General features: G+C 36.9%; 1 protein-coding gene and 1 pseudogene across 2 annotated transcripts in view; both read left to right on the forward strand.

The window, feature by feature from the left end:
- Positions 1 to 25864, forward strand: part of EPHA6 (EPH receptor A6) — a gene marked incomplete at both ends in the record, with an annotated part of 946557 nt that overhangs the window by 732717 nt on the left and 187976 nt on the right. Inside the window, one exon of the mRNA XM_080918921.1 lies at positions 24378 to 24503. Within this exon, the coding sequence (XP_080775047.1) occupies positions 24378 to 24503 (126 nt within the window). The remainder of the gene's footprint in view (positions 1 to 24377; positions 24504 to 25864) is intronic.
- Positions 19098 to 19716, forward strand: LOC308422559 (large ribosomal subunit protein uL6-like; annotated as a pseudogene). Its single transcript has one exon. The product of its transcript is annotated as a large ribosomal subunit protein uL6-like (transcript).

Consider the following 25864-nt stretch of genomic DNA (forward strand, 5'->3'; position numbering starts at 1 on the left):
TAACTAAACTAGTTAGTGTTGACTGGAACAAAATGTTTGTGATAAAAAAAGCAAATGTTAACAATTGAAGAGTTGGGTGGCTAAAAAAATTATGGGAGAAGAGGAGGCATGAATATTAAATAAGAAGGCCCCTGCCTTCATGGGACTTGACCATGATAGAAGACAGCAGAAAAGCCACTGATAGAAAAAACAAACAAACAAACAATGTGCAGATGGATCCACAGACAGGGCCATTTATTGTCTTCCTTAAGTATGAGGCATAGATAGGAAATATTCAGGAATTAAATTTTAAGAATTAGCTCAAATATGTTTGGGAAAAAATCCTAAATGCTAAACTATAAGGTTTTATGTCCAAATCCAATAGATAGTTTTAAAAAATTTTAAGATAACAGTTCTGCTATCTGAAGAAACAAGTTTGAAGTTAGAAGTCTAAATTCAGAGGTAACATCAGAGATCGATGGAACTGTATGATCACACACACACACTCACAAACACATAGACACACACACATTCATATACATACATAGTTATATAGACGTATACATACACACACACTCACACACATATATACTCACATGTATCATACATGTCACTGAAGGGAGTACTCATTAAGGGAAGCAATCTGACTTCTTGCAAAATATTTCTGCAGGGTTATTACAAACCTAGAGACTCAGTCTTAACCAAGAAGGAATGAAGCAGAGGGACCAATTACCAGACTCTTAGAATAGTTGAGATTAAGAAAAATAAAATCTAGAGGTACAATGTTGAAAATTAGATTATAAGGGTTAACCAAAGAAGGTTCAAGAGAAAGGTGCTCCTTTAAAATTGTCTCTGAGGGGTGTGTGTGTGTCATATATGATATATATATATATATATATATATATATATATATATATATATATATATATCATATAGATCTCCCAAAATTTAGTGCTAATTAATAGATTCTGAAGCTGAGTTGTAAGCTCAATTCTGGTACCTTTAAACAAGTCATTCTCTTTGTGACCTGGCTATTACTTCATTATATCAAATGCCCTTTTCTTCTTATTATTTCATTACATTGTAACTTTCAGAAGAAAAAGATTACACAAATGCCATAACTCTTATTTCCAAAAGACCAAAAAAAAAAAAAAACCCTGCCTTAAAATAGCTAATGAAAGCCCTCTGCTTTCCAGCACATGAAAGACACATGTTAGACTCCGTTCTTTCTTACTTTGAATTCACTCGAAACTTACAACTAAATTGCTTCCAATTGAGATTGAACATTAAAGATCTGCAAAGTCTTAATTGTTAGATCCACAGAATTCATGAACATCAAGGTCAATGGGACATGTAGGTTAATGTCACTTGCTTGCAAAGGGGTTCTGAACATAGAGTCACTGTAATGTCACAAAGGGCACTGGCAGCTCTTCAATTGCCTTGACTGCCACTTTGTACTTGTGAAAATATGGTTATTATGCACCAAGTAGATGTCCTTTTCCTCAGATGGCATTTCATGTGTATTTCTAGTTAGGCTTTTTGCTTGACAATTTTTCTAAAGTATAGGTTTTCTTTCACCAAATTTCCTTATATTTATGATTAATGCCCACATCATCAGAAATGCTGGACTCAATGATGCTCCTTTCCTGTTGGCTGGTGGTATCTTGACATACATACAGTACTGTCAGTTATGTCCTTTAGCCAGGTGGTAGTGTGGGAATAGTTAGTGCAACTCCATGTGGCTTTCTGGTTCCTAGATTTTTAAGCCTCAAAATATTGTTTAAGTGTGGCATATTTTGATTTCAATTTTCTCCACCTGTAGTCTGGCTCAAGACTAACTTCCATGTGATTTTCTTCTTGTTTAATCATGGTTGTATGCCTGTTATGTACTAGATACTAGGCTACTTATTTTACAGATGTAGCTAATTATTATTGTTGTTGGTCTTCTTATTTCTCAAGTAAAAAAAATATAACTCAGAAAATTTAAGTAACCTTTTTAAAATATCAGATAGTAAGAGACAAAGTGAGCCATAAGTCCATCACTGTGCCAAAGCTCCTTACTCCCCTAGTCAAACTGGCAGTCTTACTGTTAGTATGTGTAAGGAAAAGATGACGGGGCACCAATGAAAGGAAAAGTCACAGGGCACCAATGTTGTGAAAGGATAACGATCCGAGTCACGGAACCAATGTTAGGGGAAGGATGAAGAGAGTGGGGGGCATATGGCCCATGGAGGTGCGGCGAGGCCTGAGGGCAAGGGAGATGCCTCTGAGGGGTCCATGTTGGGAATCCCTTCCCTGAGGGACCAGCCACACAACAGTATAGTATGGAATAGAGTTTATTCAGGTCATGGGAGAGTTAAGAGGGTGGTAGAGGCAGAGAGAGAGAGAAGTAGAGGAGTAGAGGAGTAGAGGCCGGCCATGAGCACGTGGGACAGAGGGGGAAGGGAAGGGAAGAGGGAGGCTGCAAGAGCACAAGGGCAAGAGAGGCCAAGAGAGAGAGGAGGGGTCAAGCAGCTCCTTTTATAGTGTCAGGTCACTGGGGCGGAGCATACCTGGCCACTGCTGGGTAATTGAGGGGTGGGGTATACCTGGCTGTTGCTAGGTAACTGAGAGGTGGGGTTTACAGAATCCCAACATTATGCACTTTGGATTTATTTTAAGATTAACAGAACTTTACCTGTTGTATTTCCATTAGTATGCTAGTATGCATTCACTGCACAATTCACGGTTGGTTGTGTAATGGCAAACTTCTCTGCTACATTGGGAACTTTGACCCTATGTACTTCCATTACTCCTGTCAACTCCTCCAGTTAATCCCCTTCTCAAATGAGTTTCCTAGTATTCACATTGTGTTTCCATTTTATTTACATAGATCCTTATTATTTACATAACCTAGGATCCACATGTGATGAAAAATGCAGTATTTGTTTTTCTGAGTTTGAGTTATTTGCTTAATATAATGAACTCATATTCTACCCACTTTCCTACAAAGGACATAACTTCAATCTCCTTTATGACTTAACAAACTGTGCTCTTGGATTCGGTTTGGTAGAATTTTATCGAGTATATTTGCATCAATGTTCATGAGGGAAATTGGTCTGATGTTCTCTTTTTTTGTTGGGTCTTTGTGTGGTTTAGGCATGAGCATAATTGTGGCTTTGAAGAACGAATTGGGTAGAGTTTCTTCTGTTTCTATTTTGTATTGTGTAATAGTTGGAAGAGTATTAGTATTGGGTCTTCTTCTTCAAAGGTCTGATAGAATTCTATACTAAGCCCATCTGATCCTTTCTTTCTTTCTTTCTTTTTTTTTTTTTTTTTTTTTTTTTTTGGTTGGGAGACTTTTAACAATAGAACTTGTGGGACTGTTCAGATACTTTATCTGATTCTGACTTAACTTTGGTGCCTAGTATCTGTCTAGAAAATTGCTTTTTTCTCTAGATTTTTCCAGTTTTGTTGAGTGTAGGCTTTTGTAGAAAATAGTAGTTGGTCCATTTTGAGTCCATTTTTTGTAAGTAATATGGACATAGCTTCACTTCTCTGCATGTGATTTCCAGCATTCTCTTTACCCGTTTTTCAGTTCCAGTCCTCTGTCAAGATTATAGTGGCTGTAGTCATGTGGCTTAATTCTGTGTCCTCTATTCTCTCTTGCACATCCTCATGCTGGGTTTTCTGCCAGTATCATACCACTGTTCGTACTATTGACCTATAGTATAATTTGAAATTTGGTATTATGACATGACTCAGTGTTATCTTAACTATTCTGAGTCTTTTTTACTTCCAAATAAAACTCAAGATTTTTTTCCTAGTTCTGTAAACAACGTCATTGGAAATTTTTTTGTGGAGTGTATGAACCTGTGGCTCACTTTTGGTGATGTATTAATTTGCAGTATCAATTCCTCCATGCTTTGAGCGGGAGAGGTCTTGTCTCCTAGTGTCTGCTTGTTTGCTTGTTCTGTTATTTCTCGAGGAATCAGTCATTCCCTTCCTTAAATGGTTAGTTGCAGCATTTCTGAAGCCCTTACAAATGTGCTTCTTTTCTGACTTTATCTCTATATGTTTATTATTGGTTCAATAACTGGATTTTCAATATAGACTTTGTAACCTGCTACTTTGTTAAAAGTGTGTATCAGAGCTAAGGATCTTCACAAAATGCCACATATGTACAACTTTAAGATGTGGGCTCACTTCTCCATAAAGCATAATACTAAAAACTCTGCAACATTTTAATAATCACTGTCTGTTTTAAATGAATTAATACTTCTATATGGCTAGATTCTGATAATTAATGAATTGTTTAAAGTATTATAATGAAGTTCTCCATCTGCTTCTTGTCTCTACAAACAAAAAAGAAATGAAGTGTACATGCCTAGAATCAATAAAAAAAAAAGTGGGGGATCTTTAAAATAGACAGCAGTGTGTCTCTAATAAAATTAAATGGAAATAAGGAAATGACTGAGCTGTTTGGTGTGTGCAATCTCAGTGATAGCTAGTGATATAACACAAATTTCACACCACTGTAGCTGAAGGAGCAGCTGCTTTTTAGGTTGCTGAAAATTAGAGGCTTTTGAAAAGCTCCTAAGTTGTTGGCATCTTCTGTTTTTTAGGTTTGGGGTGGTGTGGGGTCTAAGGAGTTTATCAGAGAGTTATTAACACCATGGTCAGACAGAAAGCAAACACCATGGTGGGAGCACAGAGTAGAATTCAGACTCCAGAGCAGGAGTCAGACAGCAATGTGGCATCAGCAAAGACTATCAGAAGCCATGTGCTAGAAGAAGAAATCTGTTGTTATAGCTCTCTGAAGAGGAGGGAGATCTCACTAAGTGTTCACAGCCAGACTGTCTGGTTCCCAAGCAGGAGGCCAGGAAGTGAGGGGAGAGGAGGGTGTGTGTGGCACCAGTATGTCACAACCTCAACAGTAGTACCCTTTGATGTTAACTTAGTTCTCAGGTGAGAAATCCCGTCTGGTACTAAGGATTCACAGCAAGTGTACCAATGTGCTACCTGTTTGTGTCTATGAGAGAAGGCTTGTGCAGAGGGTGGATTCTTACATTAATCACTATATTTCTCTCTAATTTTATAAAGCACATTATAGGTAAGATAATGAAAGTATACTTTGTCCAAGGACAGATAACCAGGATGATAAGATTTGTTTTAGAGAAATGACAGATGAATCAAGATCTATTTAGCCAACAGTCAAAGACAGAAGTGGGAGGAAGGAAAAAGGACAGAAATTTCCAGTTATCACTTGAGTTGTCATAGCAGCATCAAATAACACAATTTAAAAAGTGGATGAAAGAATATATCTCTCATGCAAACAATTTTGGTTGATTTAATATTAATTAGAAGATCCCAGTAGTGGAACTGGTTAGCACAGAAGACAGTCAGAGCCACACAAATAGAGGAGCAAAATACACCCAGGATATTATTGTTTTGCAAACTTTAGATGACCAGTACTATCAGAGTCATAGATGACATGGGAAATGGAATATAGGTGCAATTCACCACTGCTAAAAGTATAGACTAATGCAGACTTTTGGCAGACAATTCATAAACATTCACAATATTTTTAAAGGCATATATATATGACTTCCCCACCATAAAATTCTTTTTGCTGCTACTTCAGAACTGTAACTTTGCCAGTGTGATGAATTGTAATGTAAAATATTTATGGAAATAAAGGTTTGACAGTGGGGTCATGACCCACAGGATGAGAATCTCTAACATAGGGAGTTCTACACCAGCAAGGAAACCCTGTCTTAAAAAAAAAAATTGAAAAAAAAAACCCTCTAACTACATAACTATCCTAGAAGTACATTTCCTTAAAGTATAAATCCTCGCAAAAAGTAGATTATTAGATAAATTATTAAATATTATATGTCTCAGTACTGGTGACTATAATAAATTCAAAAGAAGTAGATTAATGAAACAAGGACTGTATAAAGCATATAATCAAGCTTAAATATAAACACCAAATTTATTGCTGTCTATATATATTAAAAATATATCTCTATATCTGTATCGGCCTATGTTTCTTTTCAATTACCAGACAAAATTATATCTTTCCATGTGGATATACGAACACACAAATACAAATATAGAATAACATGTCTCCTGAAAACATTTATGGCGTCACACATCAAAATGGTAACAGTTGGACACTGGAATTCTGTGAGTGATAAAAAAGAATTTTTAGGATTTTAAATTGTTTAAACATTAATACTAGTTTGCACCTTGTATATAATATAAATTGCAAGTATTGTTCTTAACCTTGTAGGGGGGTCATTGAAAGGAGATATAAACAGGACAACCATGTAAGCACATTTGTATTTTTAGAACATCTTTTGGCCCGATGACTATAAGAATTGTTGAAGCAAGCATATTTGTATTTTCGGAGCATCTTTTGGCCAAATGAATATAAGAATTGTTGAAGAAAAACAGAAATAGTGAAAGGAAGGCTAATTTAAAAGGAACACAGCAGTGACCCACAGGTTTTGCTGTATTTGTTTTTGTTTTTTAAACCCTGTGATGTCAGTAAGGAGGGCTAAGAAGGAAAGCAGAGAATGGGTGAAGAGGTGATAGAGCAGACTCAGTGGAGTACCACCGATGGATACAAGTCATAATAATGAAGGAATCTGTGCTATTCTCCCTCCACCCCCAGCATTTGGCTCAGTAACCAAGTCCACTAACTGAGAAGAATGCAGTAGCCGTGTAGAGTTGAAAGATGGGGGTAGGATAGGAGAGTCCTAGACCCTTGACAGTGGGGGGGGGGGGTCTGTATAAGAGACATACTCCCAACCTATTTTCTTCTGAATTTTTACTTTCCCCCTTGAAAAAATATTCTTTTCCATCTCGAAGAGGCCAATGGTAAATTAGTTAAAGCTACACATAATAGATTTTCATAATTCCTTGTAAAGTTTTTAGATTCTAAAATAACTAACCCAGAGAGCATCTCCACAAGCCTGTTACAATCATGGAGGAAGCATGTCAGCATCCTGCTCTCCATCCCAGCCAATAACCTCCCTACCAGTGTTCTCAGGTATCTCTAGAGACTATGGTCTGTCAGGGTGGTCAAAGATTGCACTGACAACCTTGTGTTCTCTGAGTCAGCAGTGATGTTGGCCAAGAGACTGAATTCGGGGTTATAGAACTTCAGTTTTAAGAAGGGTCCAACCCAGACAGGGCACTTCTTTCTCTAGAGTTCAGAGCATATCTTCTTTAAAGTATGTTTAGTTTGAGGGAACACAGTTGGATCTCAGTCATGATTATATGATTATTTTTGCTTTTTTTTTTTCTTTAACTGGGAAACCTGAAAAGAAAGCAAAAATAAAAATTGAGCAAGATTCATATAAACAAAATAGAAACAAACAATAGAGTTAAATATGATTCCTACCATAAAAACCTACTCACAACTGAACATGGAATTCTCTTTGGCAGAATGAAGAACACGTGCTCTTGTTTCCTGAGTGTTTTCTTCCTTTTTCTTTCTTTGTTTTGTATTTATTGGGCAACTAAATGGCAGACACTAAGCTCAACTTTGATCCCAGGTATATAGAATTAAACTATTCCACCATCTTGATAAAACTGAGAAGAACTTTGCTCCTGATTTGTATGTTCTTTTTTATTCTCCTCAGAGCCAGTGGCTCTTTGTGAGATTGGCCAATCAAGGCACAGTACTTTGCTGAAGTAGCAAGGTACAGCCTAAGAGAACTAATGCAAAATAGAATCAGACCTCTGGTCATTTATTTATAATAATAGAGATACAAAATTGAAAATGGTTTTTAATAAAACCCAAGTGGATACTTCTAAATATCATTCTTAATTTTGTGCGTATATATTCTTTGTTAAAAAAGAAAGGAGATTTTGTGCATTTTGAGCCCTCAGAAATCTTGAGTGTGCTGTCCTAGACTTTGTGATTTCATATTGGTATGCCATATTTGATATTTCCAGAACTATTGTGGTTTTTTTTTTTTTTTTTTTGGAGCTACACATCATCTCTGATTCAAACAATCTTACTACCTCCTCTTCCACTAGGATCCCTGGTCCTTAAGAAGTGGGGTGTTTGATGGAGATACACCCCATTTGGGACTCAGAGTTCCAAAGACTCTCACAGTCTGCCTATTGTCTCCTTGTTGATCTCTGTGTTAACTCCTATATTCATGACACACCTTCAAAAATGGCTTCATTGCTGGAACTTCTGGAGGCGTCTTGTTTCCATTTGATAATTTTTTGTCTCTTTGGTCTTCTGTGTTTTTTTTTTTTTTTTTTTTTTTTTTGCTTTGCTTCGGTCTTTTGTTTGTTTGTTTGTTTGTTTGTTTGTTTGTTTGTTTTTGGAGAGTGATGTGAGTGAGAAGGAGGGAAGGTGAGATGGGGGGAGAGAACATGAAGTTGGGTGGGGGTAAAGTGGGTAGGATCTTGAAGGAATTTTGAAGAAACAAACCATGATCAAAATATATGTAGGAAATGAAAGAAAATATCTATTTGGAGCTTTAATCAAATGCTGCAATATGGCAGCCTTTTTATTTGCTTTGAGATACGATGACAGATCTGTAACAACACAGGGAGGAGGCTGGTATCTGAACTAGTCGGTTTTCTGAAATACCGACTCATATAACAACAGAACCCTCCAGGTCTGCCCACTGGTGAGTGTAAAATCTGTTCCGAGTTCTCAATCTGAGCAAAAGTCATCCTAGCATGTTGACAGTTGGTGAGAAGACAAGAAATCTTAGAGGACAAACAAGACTGCCTGCCGCCAGGTAGCGTCAGTGTGGATGATGGAAAAGTGCGGATAGCCAGGACTTTACAGCATAAAGATTATTTCTCTCGGGCTTAAGCATTTTTCCGGTGAGAACAGTCTGATGGGTGGCTCCACAGTCCTGGAAGACGCAGGCTTCTTCTGCTTCCTTGCAGTAAGAAAGAAAGGGTAATTTCTGAACAGCTTCACCCCACGTCTTCGTCTGGATACACAGAGAAACTGGAAAATGGACACTGGTTTTATTCTGGCAAGAAAAGGGAGCAGCTTTAAAAATCATGTTTTTCATAAAGGGAACAATACTGAGACATCTTCCATCTCTAACACCGTGAAGTCTGCAGCAAGAGGTCAGAGGCTTCCCTCGGGTTTTCAAGGACTGCTCCTTTTGAAGAAAAAAAAATGCTCAGAAAACTGAAACACTCTCTGCATTTAAGACTTGGTTGAAAGACTGGTGTAGTGGTACACTCTGATATCAGCCCCCAGGAGGCAGAGGCAGGCAGATCTCTGTACGACAGAAGCAGACAGGATGACATAAGGAGTTCCAGGCCAGCCAGAGCTATATAGTGAGACCCTGTCTCAAAACAGAAAACAAAAAGACTAAGTTTCTTATTTTATTGATTTAAAAAAATCTGTGCCTTTATTGAAAGTTTTGAATGTATCACACACACACTCAAACACACATACCCACACACACCATTTTGTCTTTTATGAAATGTGTTCTCATTGATGCATGTCATTAACTCAAACACCTGTCTTTTCTTTAGTTTTTATTTTTTTTACTTCTAGCTATTAATATTTATCCTGAGCAGCAGCATTTTCTATAAGCACAGCTTCCTCAATTATAGCTCAGTTTATACTTAAATACCTACTCTCTGGGAATCTTTCCAGACTCAGAGTTTCTGATTACACTAGAACAATATTGTCATTTGCTTTTCCCTTCTTTTCAGTTCTTTATCTCTTTAGTCATCAGCATTCGCTGTAGTGAAGATGAAATTCGAAGGCGTACTGATCTAAATCTTTCTAATTAGGCTGCACTCATTTATAACATTTCAGCCCTGTACCCAGGTTACCCTGGAGTTATGTGCACCCAATTAAGGAACATTCAATTTGAGATCTATATGCCTTTGAGTATGAATGGTAAGTTTCCATAATTGAGTTTGATCCAGCTGCTCACTCAGCTGAGGTGAATGAAGTCTTCTGGGGCACTAAGGTACCATTTAGTAAATTACCTCATCCAGCACACTAAATTCGCCTCACATGGGTGAACAGCTTCCTTCCAGGGAGCAGTTTCTTCTCCCCATTTCTGCACTGGTCCAACATTATTGATGTTTTGGGGTCATTTGTATGACACAGTACCTACCCACCAACCCAGACAATAACACTAAACCATTTTGCTTGAGATCATACATACAAATCCAAGGAGAAAGAAGAAAAATAATTATTTTGCTATTTGTAATCAAATAAAAAAAGAAAGCATCACAATGCTCTACACTTTGAAACTGTCAAAAAGGGTGGAAACCTCACCAGAATGTAATAAAAATTATTTAATTCTTTAATTTTTTTCAGTAAAACAAGCATCATTTTAAAAACTTTAGCACAATAATATACCCCAAAAAAGAACCTATTTAAATAGCAGTAAATAGAATGAGATACTTAGAAAGCAAGATTTTTTTCACTTGTAAATGTAAATGCTTACTGACTTTTAAATCAGTCCTCTTATACTCTTAATTATTAACACTACAGAGATGTGTGGGTTCTGTTCTTGAAAAATGAGCCATTTTCATGGAGCCTCTGGTTGTTAAGCAATGCTTAGAAAGTAGTCGGGTGCCCAGAGACCATGCAAAAATAAAATGTAGGCAGACATCTTCCAATGGTTTCCTGTCCACATGCATCAGAGCTGTTTCTGTCACAATCTCACTGTGTCCAAGAGACTGTGACCACTTACATCTTCTCACTACACTTAGGCAAACTCTCCAGACTCAGATCCCAGCCAGCCTTCGCAAAGTGATAGCAAGCATGATTGATACGTGAACTGGGATTTACTGATATAGTCAGAAAGTGTGTTGCCATTAGCTTTGAAGAGAGCGTCAACAGGAAAATGTCCCATATGGAGCACCACCTGCTAGCTTTCTTTTCACAAGATCCTTGAATCTCCTCTAGCAGGATTCTCTCCAAACAGGATGTACTTAGAGCCCCATTTTTAATTCAGCCTAATAGGATTTCAAGGATTGCCCACTGGCAAGCATACTGGCACAGCAAGAAGGAGCAAAGATGTGGGTGTGGGATGTGGAGACAGGATTTCAGCATTCCCAGCAAATGTGACTGAGAATCCAAAGACTTGGGCTTCTTCCTGTCTGTTTCTACTTCCTAGTATCCCTTAAAGGAATGAACGTTAGTTAAGATTGGATCAGAAAGTTAAATTAATATATCCCTCCATGGTATCGAGCCTTAAAATAGATAGCTACAATAAAATTTTAAAATGCATTAAAATATGTAATATCTGACAATTTTCAAGTCCATTTCATATTACAATCTTAGATGAAGCAGAGCCTGACACATTATTGTTCCTTGTCTGCCAAACATGAGCAGACTTCAACTTCAGACTTCCATCTAGAGTAACATCCCTTGAGGGCAGGGGGCAGGTTAAAGGTCACTCAGACCCTTCCAAACTAGAATCTCTGCTACTAGGCCTCCCCTTTTGTCTCATAGGAATACTTTTCAGTCAAAACATTCTCTTTTAGACACACAAATTAAATAGGGAACATATGCAAAGCAAAGAGACACCCAGGCTGTGTGTGTGTGTGTGTGTGTGTGTGTGTGTGTGTGTGTGTGTGTGTAAGCATGAAAATTCAACTCAGTGTCCCCCTCTCAGTCTGGGAATAAAGAAACAACACATGAGCTTACCAGTGTGGCTTCATATCGTATTTCCTGTGACTCTAAATGATATTCTAACTTGGCCAACCTGTAACATGAATTTGTTATTTGACCTTTAAAAATCGATATCAAATCACCAGTAACAATGCCCACAAAGAACACAGGCAGGTTTTGTAAGTCCCATTTTGACACTTGCCTGTATAATCTAATGCTTCATGACTTATATCATGCTAAGGTCTGTTTGAAATATAAAAATGAGAAGCTTCTGCAAATAAATGAAAGTCATGTCATGCACAAGAAATAACTCTCCTACACTGAAAATGAAATGTAATACTTGCAAGTGAAATTAAGAAAATCACTAAAAGTGGTAGTAAGGCCTTAGGTGGACTATTCTGTGCTAGGTCTCTCATAAATACTGTCAAACAATTATCTTCACTGTACAGTATTCCCTGCATATTATCAAAATGAAAGTTGAGGCTCGAGGAGTTTAAGTGGCTTGCATGAAATTGTTCATCGAGGTGTGCCATGACAAAGCTGTAGCAACAGATACCTTTAGCATCAGAATCCCCACTTCTCCCAGAGGGAACCTGGAAAAATAGAAACCCTCTTTGAAGAGGTAGTGTTCTAACATGATACCTGAACTGCCAGGCCAAGGGCAGAGACCCACTTTAGAAGGGGTAACCAACACATGAAAATAGCAGGCAGAGATGAAGTAAATGGGAAGGAATTGAAGCAATGTAAATGCCCTGAGTTTGTACTCAGCCTCATGAAGTGGAGAGGCAATGGAGGTGTTTAAAGGCCAGAATTGTGAAGATTCCTTCTCAGCATTAGAACCCTGCAGAGGAGTAGGCAGGGGTCCGGAAGCAAATCCCACATGCTGACCTCAAGCTGACAATGTCTAGCTGGTAAAGCAGACATGGTCTTGCTGCTGTCAGGGCACTGCCATAATGGTCCCAACCTGTCACACACATGTCCCGGCAAATGACAAAAAGTGCTTGTCTCTGTTGGCTCTTACAATTGTTTTCGTGTTGATTGTCTCCCCTGAGCATTTGGAAGTCAATCCAGGGCCGGGTACCATGATGATTGATCCCACTTATCCTGCACACATCTCTGACATTCACTTGCCAACTCACTGCCATCTCACCTGAAAGACCCAACTCCCATGAAAACAATTTAGGTAGACACTCAACATCCACTTTCTCTTTTAAGCTTTGCATGTTGGAGCAACAATGTCATGTCTATAACAATAGGATAGAGGTGAGCAGTGATGACCAGCCTGATCCTTTGAAGGATGCAATGTCTTCGACTTCCCATTGCTGAGAGCAGACACCATAACCAAGGCAACCCTTATAAAGGACAACCGTTAACTGGGGCTGGCTTACAGGTTCAGAGATTCATCATGGTGGGAAGCATGGCAGTGTCCAGGCAGACATGGTGCTAGAGAAGGTGAGAGTTCTCTATCTTGATCAGACTGCAGCCAAGAAAGACTTTCTACTGAGCAGATAGGAAGTGGGTTACAAAGCCCATCCCCACACTGACACACTTCCTCCAACAAGGCCATACCTCCTAATAGGCCACTCCGCTGGTAAAGCACGTTCATACCACCCCACACAAGAATAAACAGGCCCTGCCTCCTTAACTCTTATCTACAGTGCTAAACCATTGTGCCCTGTGGTAATAAAGTAGAAGACAAGCCCACAGTGCATAAATATTAAAGAACAGCACACTTTGGCTACCAAGCAAAAGAGCTCTAGGTCTACTCCCTTGTATGTTGGTAAATTCTGTTTAACAGCTTCTTACACCTGAGGTATAAAAGCACTTTTTTTTTAATGACATGTATATTTAAACTGCGGGGGTTGGGGGAGGTGGAAGTTGAGGACTGTGAGGAGAAGAAGAAGGGGAAACTGTGAACAGGGTTGTAAAATCAGTAAAATGTTACTAGGCAGTTAAACTGGGTCCTCAAGAGTGATAAAACCTCACGCTTTAAGTGTTATGGCTCACCTTTCTTATTCTAGAGGACAAATAAAAGATTACTTTATTTTCACAAAAGAAGAAAAACAAAAACAAAAAAAAATTCTGTGAGCCCAGAAAGCACCAGCTGGGTAGGAATATGTTGATGAAGGCGTCATGTGAGCAGCATGTTATCCAGATTCATTCATCTCCTCCTTATTTCTCAGGTTGCTTCTTAGAACTTTACAGATTTTAGAACCAAAGTCTCACCCTAGGGTCCTGAACAATAGCTTTTTTCATGAGCTTTTATAGTAGAAAAGCACAAGCCTCATTAAACTCTGATAATTATACATATTTTTAGGCTATGTACATGATTAGAGCATACATAGTTCTGAAAGCTCTAACAAAGAGAAAAGCCAGTCTTTTGTTTCTACAAAGTCAAACTGCCTTTGGACTATTTATCCCAAGATGATTTTAATTCAGCTCGATAAATATTATACTGAGCAAGATCTAAGGAAGGGTGTGTGGGAGACAAGACCTGTACGATCCACTCATCTGTGTCCCTGTTTCGAGATTGATTCATTTTTATGTGTGTGCGTCTATGTACCTGAGTTAGCCTCTGTGCACACTACAGATTTGCAGGAGCCCTCAGAGACTGGGGGCACTGGACACTCTACAAACCGAGTTATAGCTGGGTGGGAACTGTCTGATGTGTGTGCTGAGAAGCAAACATGGATCCGCTGCAAGAGCAGTATGTTTTCTTAACCTCTGAGCCATCTCTCCAGCCGCTTCACCCTGTTATTCAGGGATCACAGCTCAGTGAGGAAGAAAAATGTGCAAGCCAGAGTCACCAGTCACCAGTCACCAGTCACCGGCTGAAAGCATCCAGGAGATGTGTGCCATTTGGTTTTTAAAACATGTTCTAAATATTTGGATTCATTTTTAGGCAGAACTTTTACCCTCAGTTGATCTAAACGCCTTTGTCAGGAGCTGATTTACTTATTTACCGCACTTGGCAAAATCCTAAGGCATCCAAGATTGCCCCCCCCCCAAAAAAAAAGAAAGAAAACAACTGAAAAATAAACACTGTATCTATGGTGATGCAGTGTCTTTGTTACAGTGGTACTTAAAATTAAGAAGGCACAGAGGCTTGAATAGAGTGAATCCTTGCCAGGTGTGCTTATTCACACCCTAACAAAGGAAGGGATGCCTGCAAAAGCAAGAAAGACCTTCCCAAGAGGGGCTTGGAAAGGAGTGTGGAGAAGAGAATGGGAGTTCTGGGTCCTGGAAGGCAGCAGGAGATGGTGAAAGAGAAAAGTATCTGCCCTGTACTTGCTGAGTACTTTCTGTGCATACAGGTATTTCCAATATGCTTCATTAAAACAAAACAAAACAGTGTATCCATCGTCACAGGCTTTAGACATACCAAGTTATGTTATTCAGCTTAGCATACCTATAAGGATTTATTTACCCAGGGTACTGAACTTGTAATCAATTTCTCTTGACCTACTAAGTGCAAAATATAAGTACAGTCACTAAACAGGAACCCATTCGCATGAGGAAATGGGATGAAGACTTAAGTAAACAGATTCTTTTAACATAAAGGCAACATGATAAGTTAGTCTGACCCAATATTTTTCACCTTATCATTACGAACACCAAGGCATTTAAATGTTTTTCTTTTAAAATATTATTATGTATACATATACAATGTATATACTATATATTACATTTGCAAGAAAGATTTTAAACAACTTCAGTGTCTTTTAATTATTTTTATTGGTGCAAAATTTAAACAAATTGTAACAGTTGTCATTATATCATTTAAAAATAACTGAGGAACGATGAAAGGTTATTTTAAAGTCATTGAAGAAATAACTGAAATGATATCTCTGTTCTTTTTGCTCCAATACTGGAGTATGAGTTATTAAAAGTAAACAAGATGAGATATATCTAATAGTTATATTATTGTGACTTGAATATCAAGAAAGTCAAGAGCAAAATAATATCACCTCACGTTTTAATTTTATAATATTTTGAAGAATCTGTATTGAGGTTAGGTGTACAACTATAGGAAAAAATCATGCCAATTTAACTATAATAGTATTTCCATGCATATAAATTTACCGAATAGGCCAAATTTTGTGATTGTAACCTTGGCTTAGATTAGAACCATGTACTGAAAACTATAGGGTCACAAAAATATTTTTCTTATTTAATTAGAATTGAATTCTAGAATTTATGCTTTAATAGATATTTGCTGAATATATAAATAGGTCAGTGGATCAACAAAAGGAGAGATAAGTAAGTCACTCCATTTTTTGTTTGGTTTTTGTTTTTCCAATAACTTTGTTTATTCTATTCAATACAATTTATATCTTAGATAATCTTGATTTTGGAAGCCTGGTTAAATTCATTTAGCATTGGTAATAATCTTTTTTTCTTTTAATTTTTTCTTCTCTCACACAATACATGCCAACTGTACTTTTTCCTCCTTCCATCGTTCCCAGTCCCACTCTTCCCCACACCCCAGTCTACCCCAGATCCACTGCTCCTCCATTTCTCATCAGAAAAAAAAGCAGGCCTCTCATAGTTGTCAACCAAACAGTGTAACTAGGTGTAATAAAACAACTTACATTCAAGTGTAAGTGGATCAAAGATCTCCACATTAAACCAGGTACACTGAAACTATTAGATGAGAAAGTACGGAAAGCCTTAGAACTCATAGGCACAGGAGAAAGTTTCCTGAACAGAACACCAATGGCTCCTGCTCTAAGGTCAAAGATCAACAAATGGGACTTAATGAGATTGCAAAGTTTCTGTCAGGCTAAAGACACTGTCAAGAAAAAAAAAAAGCAGCCAATAGAGTGGGAAAAGATCTTTACCAATCCCACATCAGATAGAGGCCTAATATCCAAAGTATACAAAGAACTCAAAAAGCTAGACACCAGAGAATCAAACAACCTTATTAAAAAATGGGGTACAGAGCCAAACAAAAACTTCTCAATTGAGGAATATCAAATGGCTGAGAAGCATCTAAGGAAGTGCTGGACATCCTTAGCCATCAGGGAAATGCAAATCAAAACAACCCTGAGATTCTACCTTACACCAGTCTGATTGGCCAAGATCCAAAACTCAGATGACAGCAGATGCTGGCGAGGATGTGGAAAAAGAGGAACACTTCTCCACTGTTGGTGGGGATGTAAACTGGTACAACCATTCTGGAAATCAGTCTGGTGATTCCTCAGAAAATTGAACATTGCACTACCTGAAGACCCAGTTATTCCACTTCTGGGCATATACCCCAGAGACACTCCAATATACAACAAAGATACATGTACCACAATGTTGATTGCAGCTCTATTTATAATAGCCAGAAGCTGGAAAGAGCCCAGATGTCCTTCGGTAGATGAATGGTTACAAAAAGTGTGGTACATTTACACAATGGAGTACTACTCAGCTATCAGAAGCAATGACTTAACCAAATTCTTAAGAAAATGGTTGTATCTAGAGAATATCATCCTGAGTGAGATAACCCAGTCACAAAAAAACAGACATAATATACAGTCACTGATAATTTAATACTAACCCCAGAATGCTCTGAACACCCCAGAAATAACTCACAGGCTATATGAAGTTCAAGAAAAGAAAAATAAAATAAAATAAAAAACCATTATGCATAATCCTTATACACCAAGAAAACTTTGTCCTATTTTAGGTTTCATCCTGTTTTACATGTATTTTATGTTCATTGTAACTAGTAAGATCTTAATGCACACTATCAAACCTTTAAAAAATACCAAGCACTGACAAAAATGTATTCGTATACTTTTATAAAAAATGCTTAAAATCTGTACATTTATCTTCGTTTTATAAAATAACATTGGTCAATTAAAAAAAGAAAAAAAACAAAAACAAAAAACAAAAAAACTATTTTTGAAATGGTATTTATTTTTGTATTGCTGCTACAAATTTAATAATTTAATGTCTGACTATATTCAGTTTATTGTGACAATATAATGCAACATTAGCAATACATAGAACTATGAAATATTAATTATTTGCAACTGATATTAGTAAATCTTTATTTTTAATATTTGTGTGTGTTCTTTTGTCTTCATATCTAATTACATAATCCTTCCTCGTCATAATGTAAGGAATAAGATAAAGAATTCATGAAGGCATAGACACTCTGTATTTCCTCTGCTTTGTATTTATTTTGTTTTCTAATGTATATATTACATTATATATGTATATATTGTGTTTCCAATGTATATACATTGTTGAGAATACCTATATAGAAGTAAAAAAGTCTCCTATAATCACTACAAGACCCTGATCCAATTATTTGTCTTTGAAATAATGTATTTTCCCTATTCTTTTGCATTTTCCTTCTCACTCATTACCAAGGATATTCTCCAAAATTCTCTGGTTTTATACCACCTCTAACAATAAAATGTTTGAGGAACCCTTTCAAGGAGCAGTACTAAGAGTATATTTTGTTTTGTATTTGTTTGTAGCTAGAAGAAAAACATTTAAAATATACCATACATCTATATGAATTATCTGGCCTTGAGTTCCTTCTGCCCATTTTCCTACACTCTGAAGCACACCAACTAACCTAAGTTTTGAAAACATTTAGAAATATTTTCTACTTTCGCAGAAGCCTCAGTAGAGGCATCCCAGATAGAAACCAGCAAACTGACATTCCTAAAGCTATGTACATGAGCAAGTGTTTCTAGATGGTATGTCTTTAAGTTGCATGATGGATGTCTACACATCTTCATGGTTACTTGCAAAAATATTTCACCTAAAAAATCCCCAGAAAGAAACTGTATGCTAACCCCAGAGGCTCGCACTGCCCCAGAAACAACTCACAGACTGTATGAAGTCCAAGAAATAAAGAAAACAAAATAAAACAAAACTAAAAAATTTTTATACAACAAGAAAACTTTGACTATTTCCATGTTACATTTTGTTTTACATGTACTTTATGCTCATTGTAACTATTAAGTTTTCAATGCATATTATCAAACCTTTAAAAATATCAAGTACTGACTAAAAAATATATTCATACAGTTTTATGTAAAAATTATTTTAAAATCTGAAAAACAGTACTGACAAAAATGTATTGTATAATTTTATGCAAAAATTGCTTAAAATCTGTACATTTATCTTTGTTTTGTAAAATAAAGTTGTTAAAAAAAAAGAAAGGACATTGCATTGCTTAACTTTTTAGCAACAAGAATAAATTAACTGACATGTAAGGATGGATTTTTATTTTCTAAATAACGTTTTCTAAAATCCTTATCTTTTTAAAAACTTGTGAGTGTATATAGAAGAGGGAGTCATAAGTTTTTATCTTTTTTTAAATTTTATTTCCTTCCTAAAGCAAATTCACTGTGATATTATGATGTTGGCGTGAAAGCACTGGCTAGCACTGCTTTGAATAAATCCTAAAATCGGGTCGTGTGAGGCAGCAGCCATTATCACTTTCATTTTAAGAAGAACAGGAAGTGCTCTCTTTGCTCTATCTACTGTGAGAATGAAGACCATTCTCAGCAATCAGACAGTTGGTCTGTGGACATTCAGATAATGTGGAAATCACTCTGAAAGGGCGCACAGTCATTGTGAAAGGCCCCAGGGGAGCTCTGCAGAGGGACTTCAATCACATCAATGTAGAGCTGAGTCTTCTTGGGAAAAAAAGAAGAGGCTCCGTGTTGACAAATGATGGGGTAACAGAAAGGAGCTGGCCACTGTCAGAACCATCTGCAGTCATTTTCAAAACATGATCAAGGGTTTTACACTGGGCTTCCATTACAAGATGAGGTCTGTGTATGCTCACTTCCCTATCAACGTCGTTATTCAGGAGAATGGGTCTGGTTGAAATCTAAAATTTCTTGGGTGAAAAATTCATCCGCAGGGTTCGGATGAGGACAGGTGTTGCTTGTTCGGTCTCTCAAGCCCAGAAGGATGAATTAATCATTGAAGGGAATGATATTGAGCTTGTTTCAAATTCAGAAGACCTGATTCAGCAAGCCACAACAGTTAAAAACAAGGATATCAGAAAGTTTTTGGATGGCATCTATGTGTCTGAGAAGGGAACGGTGCAGCAGGCTAACCAAAGAGACCTCAGTTTCCTAGCTCCAGAAACAAGACCCTGATCACAAATACAATTTGGGGACAATAAAAATTTTAAATATTGAAGAAGAAGGAGGAGGAGGAGGAGGAGGAGGAGAACAACAACAACAACAACAACAACAAGAACAACAAGAAGAAGAAAAAAAGAAGAAGAAGAAGAAAAGAAGAAGAAGAAAAGAAGAAGAAGAAGAAGAAGAAGAAGAAGAAGAACAAGAACAAGAACAAGAAGAACAAGAACAAGAGCAAGAAGAAGAAAGAAAAAGAAGAAGAAGAAGAAGAAGAAGAAGAAGAAGAAGAAGAAGAAGAAGAAGAAGAAGAAGAAGAAGAAGAAGAAGAAGAAGAAGAAGAAGAAGAAGAAAAAGAAGAAGAAGAAGAAGAAGAAAAAGAGAAGAAGAAGAGAAGAGAAGAAGAAGAAGAAGGAGAAGAAGAAGAAGAAGAAGAAGAAGAAGAAGAAGAAGAAGAAGAAGAAGAAGAAGAAGAAGAAGAAGAAGAAGAAGAAGAAGAAGAAGAAGATGAACAACAACAACAACAAGAAGCTAAGCATTCTCTGTCACTGTGTGCTATGTTTACACAAATACCTAGTGACACTTAATGTTTAATGCAAAACTGTTCCAGAGACATAAGGGCAATATCAACTTAGAAATGGATCTTAACTGGTCAGTTTACCATTAAATGCACTTGGCAGGTTTTGTGAGCATGCGTGCATAGATATGTGTGTGGGTGCATGGGTATGTAGTGTTAGCAGGCCAGCTAACGTTCAGACATAGAAACCTAAATAACTTTGAGTTATGCTATCAAGACAGAGATCAAAATGCAAGGCTTTTCAATGTCTCCTTTTTACAGTGTATTCTCAGTGTATAAATTAGTAGAGAGCAACCTTTTATTTTTGAGTATTTCACACATGATCACCATACCACATCATTTCTACTCTTCTGTTTCTCCATTCCACTCCTCCACTCTACACCCTAAGTCCTTCTCAAATACATGACCTCTTCCTCTTTATTCTCTCTCTCTCTCTCTCTCTCTCTCTCTCTCTCTCTCTCTCTCTCTCTCTCTCACACACACACACACACACACACACACACACACACTACACACTCATGCACCCACACACATACATATGCATGCATACTCACAAAACCTGCTGAGTTCATTTAATGGTAAACTGACCCATCCAGAGTCATAACTTATTAGAAAGTCTGCCCCTGGAGAAAACTATCTTACTCTTCTGCAAACAAAACCTTTAGCTCTTCCCCTAGGAGTGATATCTTATGAGCTTCCCCCTTCCATGTCAATCAGCAGTATCATTATGCAGGTCTAATTTGGATGATTGTATTTTTTTGCAATTTCTTGGGTATAGCTTCCCTAACATTTATTCTCTGGCGACAGACATCCTGGTCCCCTAACTCTTAGAATCTGTCTTCCCCTCTTCTAAAATAATCATACTTTAATACAACATAATACTTTTCCATGGGTGTTACTAGCACATGGAGACAGCATTTTCCTTTTGAGAGTCATACATTATAAAATGCAAGGTCCCCCAAATTCTCTACCTATTAAGTACCTATAATTGCTTCCCCCATCCTAATTTATGATGTTCTACAAATACTGGAACCACTAAACCTAAGGGCCACTGTTCTAATGAAAGACTCAAGAAACTAACAAGCCAGAAATACAAGTATTCATGCTATAAATATTTAATATTTACTCTTCTACTGTAACTAAACTGAAACTTAAAGAAATGACAATTCTCTCGCTGTAGGTGTAGACATTGTGACTTCCAATGCAAAATAAATTATTGATATGTTTCACAATTAAAAAATAAAAGCCAAGTGTGAACAACTGGAGCAATTGATTGAACCTGCTAAAATAATTTTATATCAACTCACCTGGGTTAGTTACTTCTACTGTGGTTGTGAAATACTTAAGGAAAAGAACTTAAAGACAGGAATAATTTATTTGCACTCAAAAATTTCATTCTGGCTCCATGTGCTCAGACAGAATGTCAGTAAAAGGTATTATTTATCTCTTAGTATGTAGCGAACAGAAAGAAAAAGGTAACAAAGGTCTAAGGATAAGAGAGTCCCAAAGACCTGTTCCAAGTGATTTAATTCTTCTGGCTAAGTGCCATCTGCTAAGATTTCTAGAAAGTTCCCTAATAACTCCCACCTACTAGGGAACAAACAAGTGGAAGCAAATACTTGTGGAGACATTTCGTATTCAACCCTTAACAAGTCAGAAAATTTGATTACCTATAATTGAAGATAAAAATGATACAGTACAATTATTACATAATGCCTGGTCACTGCTGAATGTGTATCCGTGAACAGAACTTTTATGGGGTTCTATTTGCTTTTTTTAAAGTGACATTTCATTACGAAACAGACACTACAATGAACGGAGACTTTTTTGGCCATGGTGAAGAAACAGTAAGGTGGAAGGCACAGTAAGTTTAGGGGAAGGAAAGCTGCTATTCAGTATGATAGCTGTGCAACAGCACACAGTAATCAGTGTAATCATGGCAGCAAAGGAATGTTTGTATTTGGTTCTTTCCAAGGAGTTAAAAATTGTTTTCTAAATTGGTCATTTTTATGGGGTTCTCAAAAATAGTAAATATAAATCAACATCTTGAATTGTGCACCATATTTAAATTACTCAGAGTTTCTGCTCTGAATAGCTTCGTTTTAAGTTGCTTTCATTGTCATTTCATTTATAACCTTTTATTCCTTGTTCTATGTGACTAAGTTATTCTTTTCTCTCATATCTAATATACTTGAACCAATATTTCTATTACTTGGTTTTAATAAATCATTGTCAGCTAAACTTTTAGTTTTTAATATACACATAAAACTTAGGCCACTTTAGTTTTCATGGTATATAATAGAATCTGCATTTCTTGCCATTATTTTTTCCATTACAGCAATATCATTTCTTTTGTGACTTAAATAAGAATGCTATGCACATATATAAGATTAGACGCCCCTGGCATTCAGTGAAATGCCACCATTAGTGACTAGTATTTTGAAGAAAACACTATGCAGAAAGCACTGCAGTCTATAAAATGCCTTCTATGGGAGAACTTACACATAGAAACTATTGGGGATCAGTGATGAGTGCTCCATGCAGTCACAGGAAATAATGAATGTCTCTCACCGTTCTTTCACTGGTTTCCTCCTGGGTATATGTGACATGTTGTTCTTAATGTTGAAAGTACCTCAGCTCTGCTGTCAGTTCAGAGATGCTTCCAGCTTTAACCTATTTTTGGTAAATGTTTTGTGTTGAAAACAATATATTAGCGACTACTTGTCTTTCTGATGTGACCAAATGCCTGAGAGAAAAGAAAGAAGAGTTGATTTTGGCTTATAGTTTGAGGAGATACAGAGGCTTTTTAGAGAATTAGATGAGATAGATGCCCTTGGTGAATTGTACTTCCTGTGATCAACTAGAATTTCACTTTAGATTGCTCATCTGGATTACTAGGGCTGTCCATTCACAATTCTGTGAGCATTAAATTTTTTCAGGATGATTATATTACCTTCAAGTCATTGAGATACCAATTCTTAATACTTTTATTTTAGAATGTGATTTTCCAGCTCATATACAAAGGACAGCAATCTCTCAAATAGGGATTTTTCCCCCTGTTTATTTTCACTCTACAGTGGGGTTTGTCCCTGGTCAACTCATCACTCCCCATCTCTAGACCTCAGTTTGTTAGCTTGAGGAACACTGGTCTTTGGGAACAGTGCTTATCTACACTAATAATTTACTCAGGAACTCATTATGTAATTTGGCCAATAATTTTCCAAACACTTTACTATTGCTTTGTTTCATAAAAAATAAAGGAAATGGTTCTACCTTTGCAAACTCTCATCTTGTCCTTAACAGAAATATGTGAAGAATTAAGAACAATGGTGTATATTTACTCTTTTATAGATATTATTAAATATGCATAAAATGCTGTGCTTATTTTAGCCATTGGCATTGATACTTGCAGAAAGCATTTGGTTTTTTTTTTTTTTTTTTTTTTTTTTTGACATAGCATAGCTTTCGAATGTTATTGTGACAATTTTCTGCATCCCAGTTTATCATTCATGCAGTTGTGGATAATGCAGATGATATCAGTGACTGATATTCATGTCTGTCTCATCATTTCCTAGCCTAACTCTTGGAAATTAATATAGAATCAGAAACTTTGAGCTACGTGTAGTGGTTCATAGCTTTAATACTAGTACTGGAGAGACAGAAGCAGGTGAGCATCTATGAGTCTGAGGCTAACCTGATCAACATAGAGAATTCCAGGCCAGGCAAGGTTGCACAGCAAGACCCTGTTTCAAAAGAGAAAAGAGAAATAGAGAGGGAGGGAAGGAGGAGGGAGGAGGGAGGGGAACAGAGAGGGATAGAGGGCAGGGAGAGGAGGAGTGAGAGGCAGAGATGGAGAGTAGAGGGAGATTTTATTATAGCACCTAATAGGGTGATATAAGTAACAAGAAGACCTTTCTTCTGAAGAATAATAGAATGATCTTACAAATTTATGGGAGAAAAAAACTATAGCCCAATTGTCTAATTTCATAACTTTCTTGAGAAGTTTGTTGTCATTATTGATTTGAGGTTTAGTTGAATGTAAATGATCTTTAATTTTCCATGAATAAGACTTTGATTAATGTCAGTTTTTATCTTTTCCGAGGATCCTTCCCGGCGATTGGGGTAGAAGCCTTCTGTCCCAGCTTCCTAAGGGCTGGATTTTTAAATGGCATCCAAGCACCACATCCAGTGACTGCAGGAGGCTCTCTGCCCCCCAGAATTCCTGCAGGTAGGCATCTGAAGTACATACCTCTACCACAGCGTGAACCAATAGAACTCGTCTCTCAGTTGATTGAAAAATAATACAAAAATGAATACTTCTAAAAGACGTTGAAAAGAAATGAAAATGACTCTTTTCAATGTTTTCTGCACATCTGTAATATCTAGGGCTATGGAAAGAGCATCAAAAGAGGGAAAGGTATTGGTACTACAAGTGCCCCCTCAGCATAGGCTTTAAATAGGAACTCACCAGAGCCACCTTGCCCCTTGGAATGGACCACAAAAGAGGATTGAAAGCTAAGGATGTTGACAGAGTAATTGGGCAAGTCTACAGAGATTTAACTAAAGTTCCATTTCACTAAAGGAAAATGATTTGAAGAAAAGCCAGCAACCAAAAAAAAAAAAAAAAAAAAAAATTGGAAGACATGTTTGATATAGAAAGTTAATATTCAATCCTCTATTTAAATAGTAATCTGACCAAAATTATAAAATGAGAGAAAACATGTCTAACATTCTAAACTGCAATCTCAGAATTTAGTAAAATTCTTTGTGGTTATTCATGGCACCATTTGCCACAAATGCTTGCTTCCTGTCCTTTGGTGAGGTCTGGAGTTGCTCTCCTGCAACCCAAATGATGCAGATCTACTTTGCTATAACGTGAATGCTAACTCCTGGTGTTATTAAGCAAAATTCTTGTGTATTTATAATAAGTAATAGAATGGTATAAATTATGCTAATGTTGTACCAAGAGCGCTATCCCACTTAACAGGGTAATGGAATACTTGGCAAGACTGGAAATTCTAATTTTTCAAAAGTCACAAGATCCACATTTGTTTGCTTTTTTTCTTAACATCATGCCAACTGCTCTTACAATAATTCTGATATATTTCCCTCTTGACTTTTAATTAGCCTTAATATATAAAAGTCAACTAACAGTAAATATGCTTTGATGTTCTTTGGTATTATCCTTTAATGCTGTGGCTAGAGACTTTATGACTGACAGTACTATAGATAAAAGTAGAAACCAAAGTGATATAAGATTAGAAATATTAGGTCTGATGATGTTCTGTCCCATTTGTATCCTGAGAATTAGATCAGTGAGAATGATGTGGAGAATTTTTACTGAGATTGCCAAAGAGAAGAGGGAAATATACATCAGCTAAGCTCTCAGAACTCATTTCTCATAATATAGACAAATCACAGCCCTCACCTCAAACAGAAATAGTTTGATATGGAAACAAGGATGGGTGAACATGGCCCAGGACCACATTCTTAGGATGCCCAAATTCCATTTTCCATGGAACCAGTCATCTAGTGGTTTTTCCAAGGTTTTTCTAAAGTTTTGTTTCTTTTTATTTTATGTTTATGAGT

The sequence above is a fragment of the Micromys minutus genome, assembly GCF_963924665.1.
Source record: "Micromys minutus genome assembly, chromosome: 7".
Lineage (NCBI taxonomy): Eukaryota > Metazoa > Chordata > Mammalia > Rodentia > Muridae > Micromys > Micromys minutus.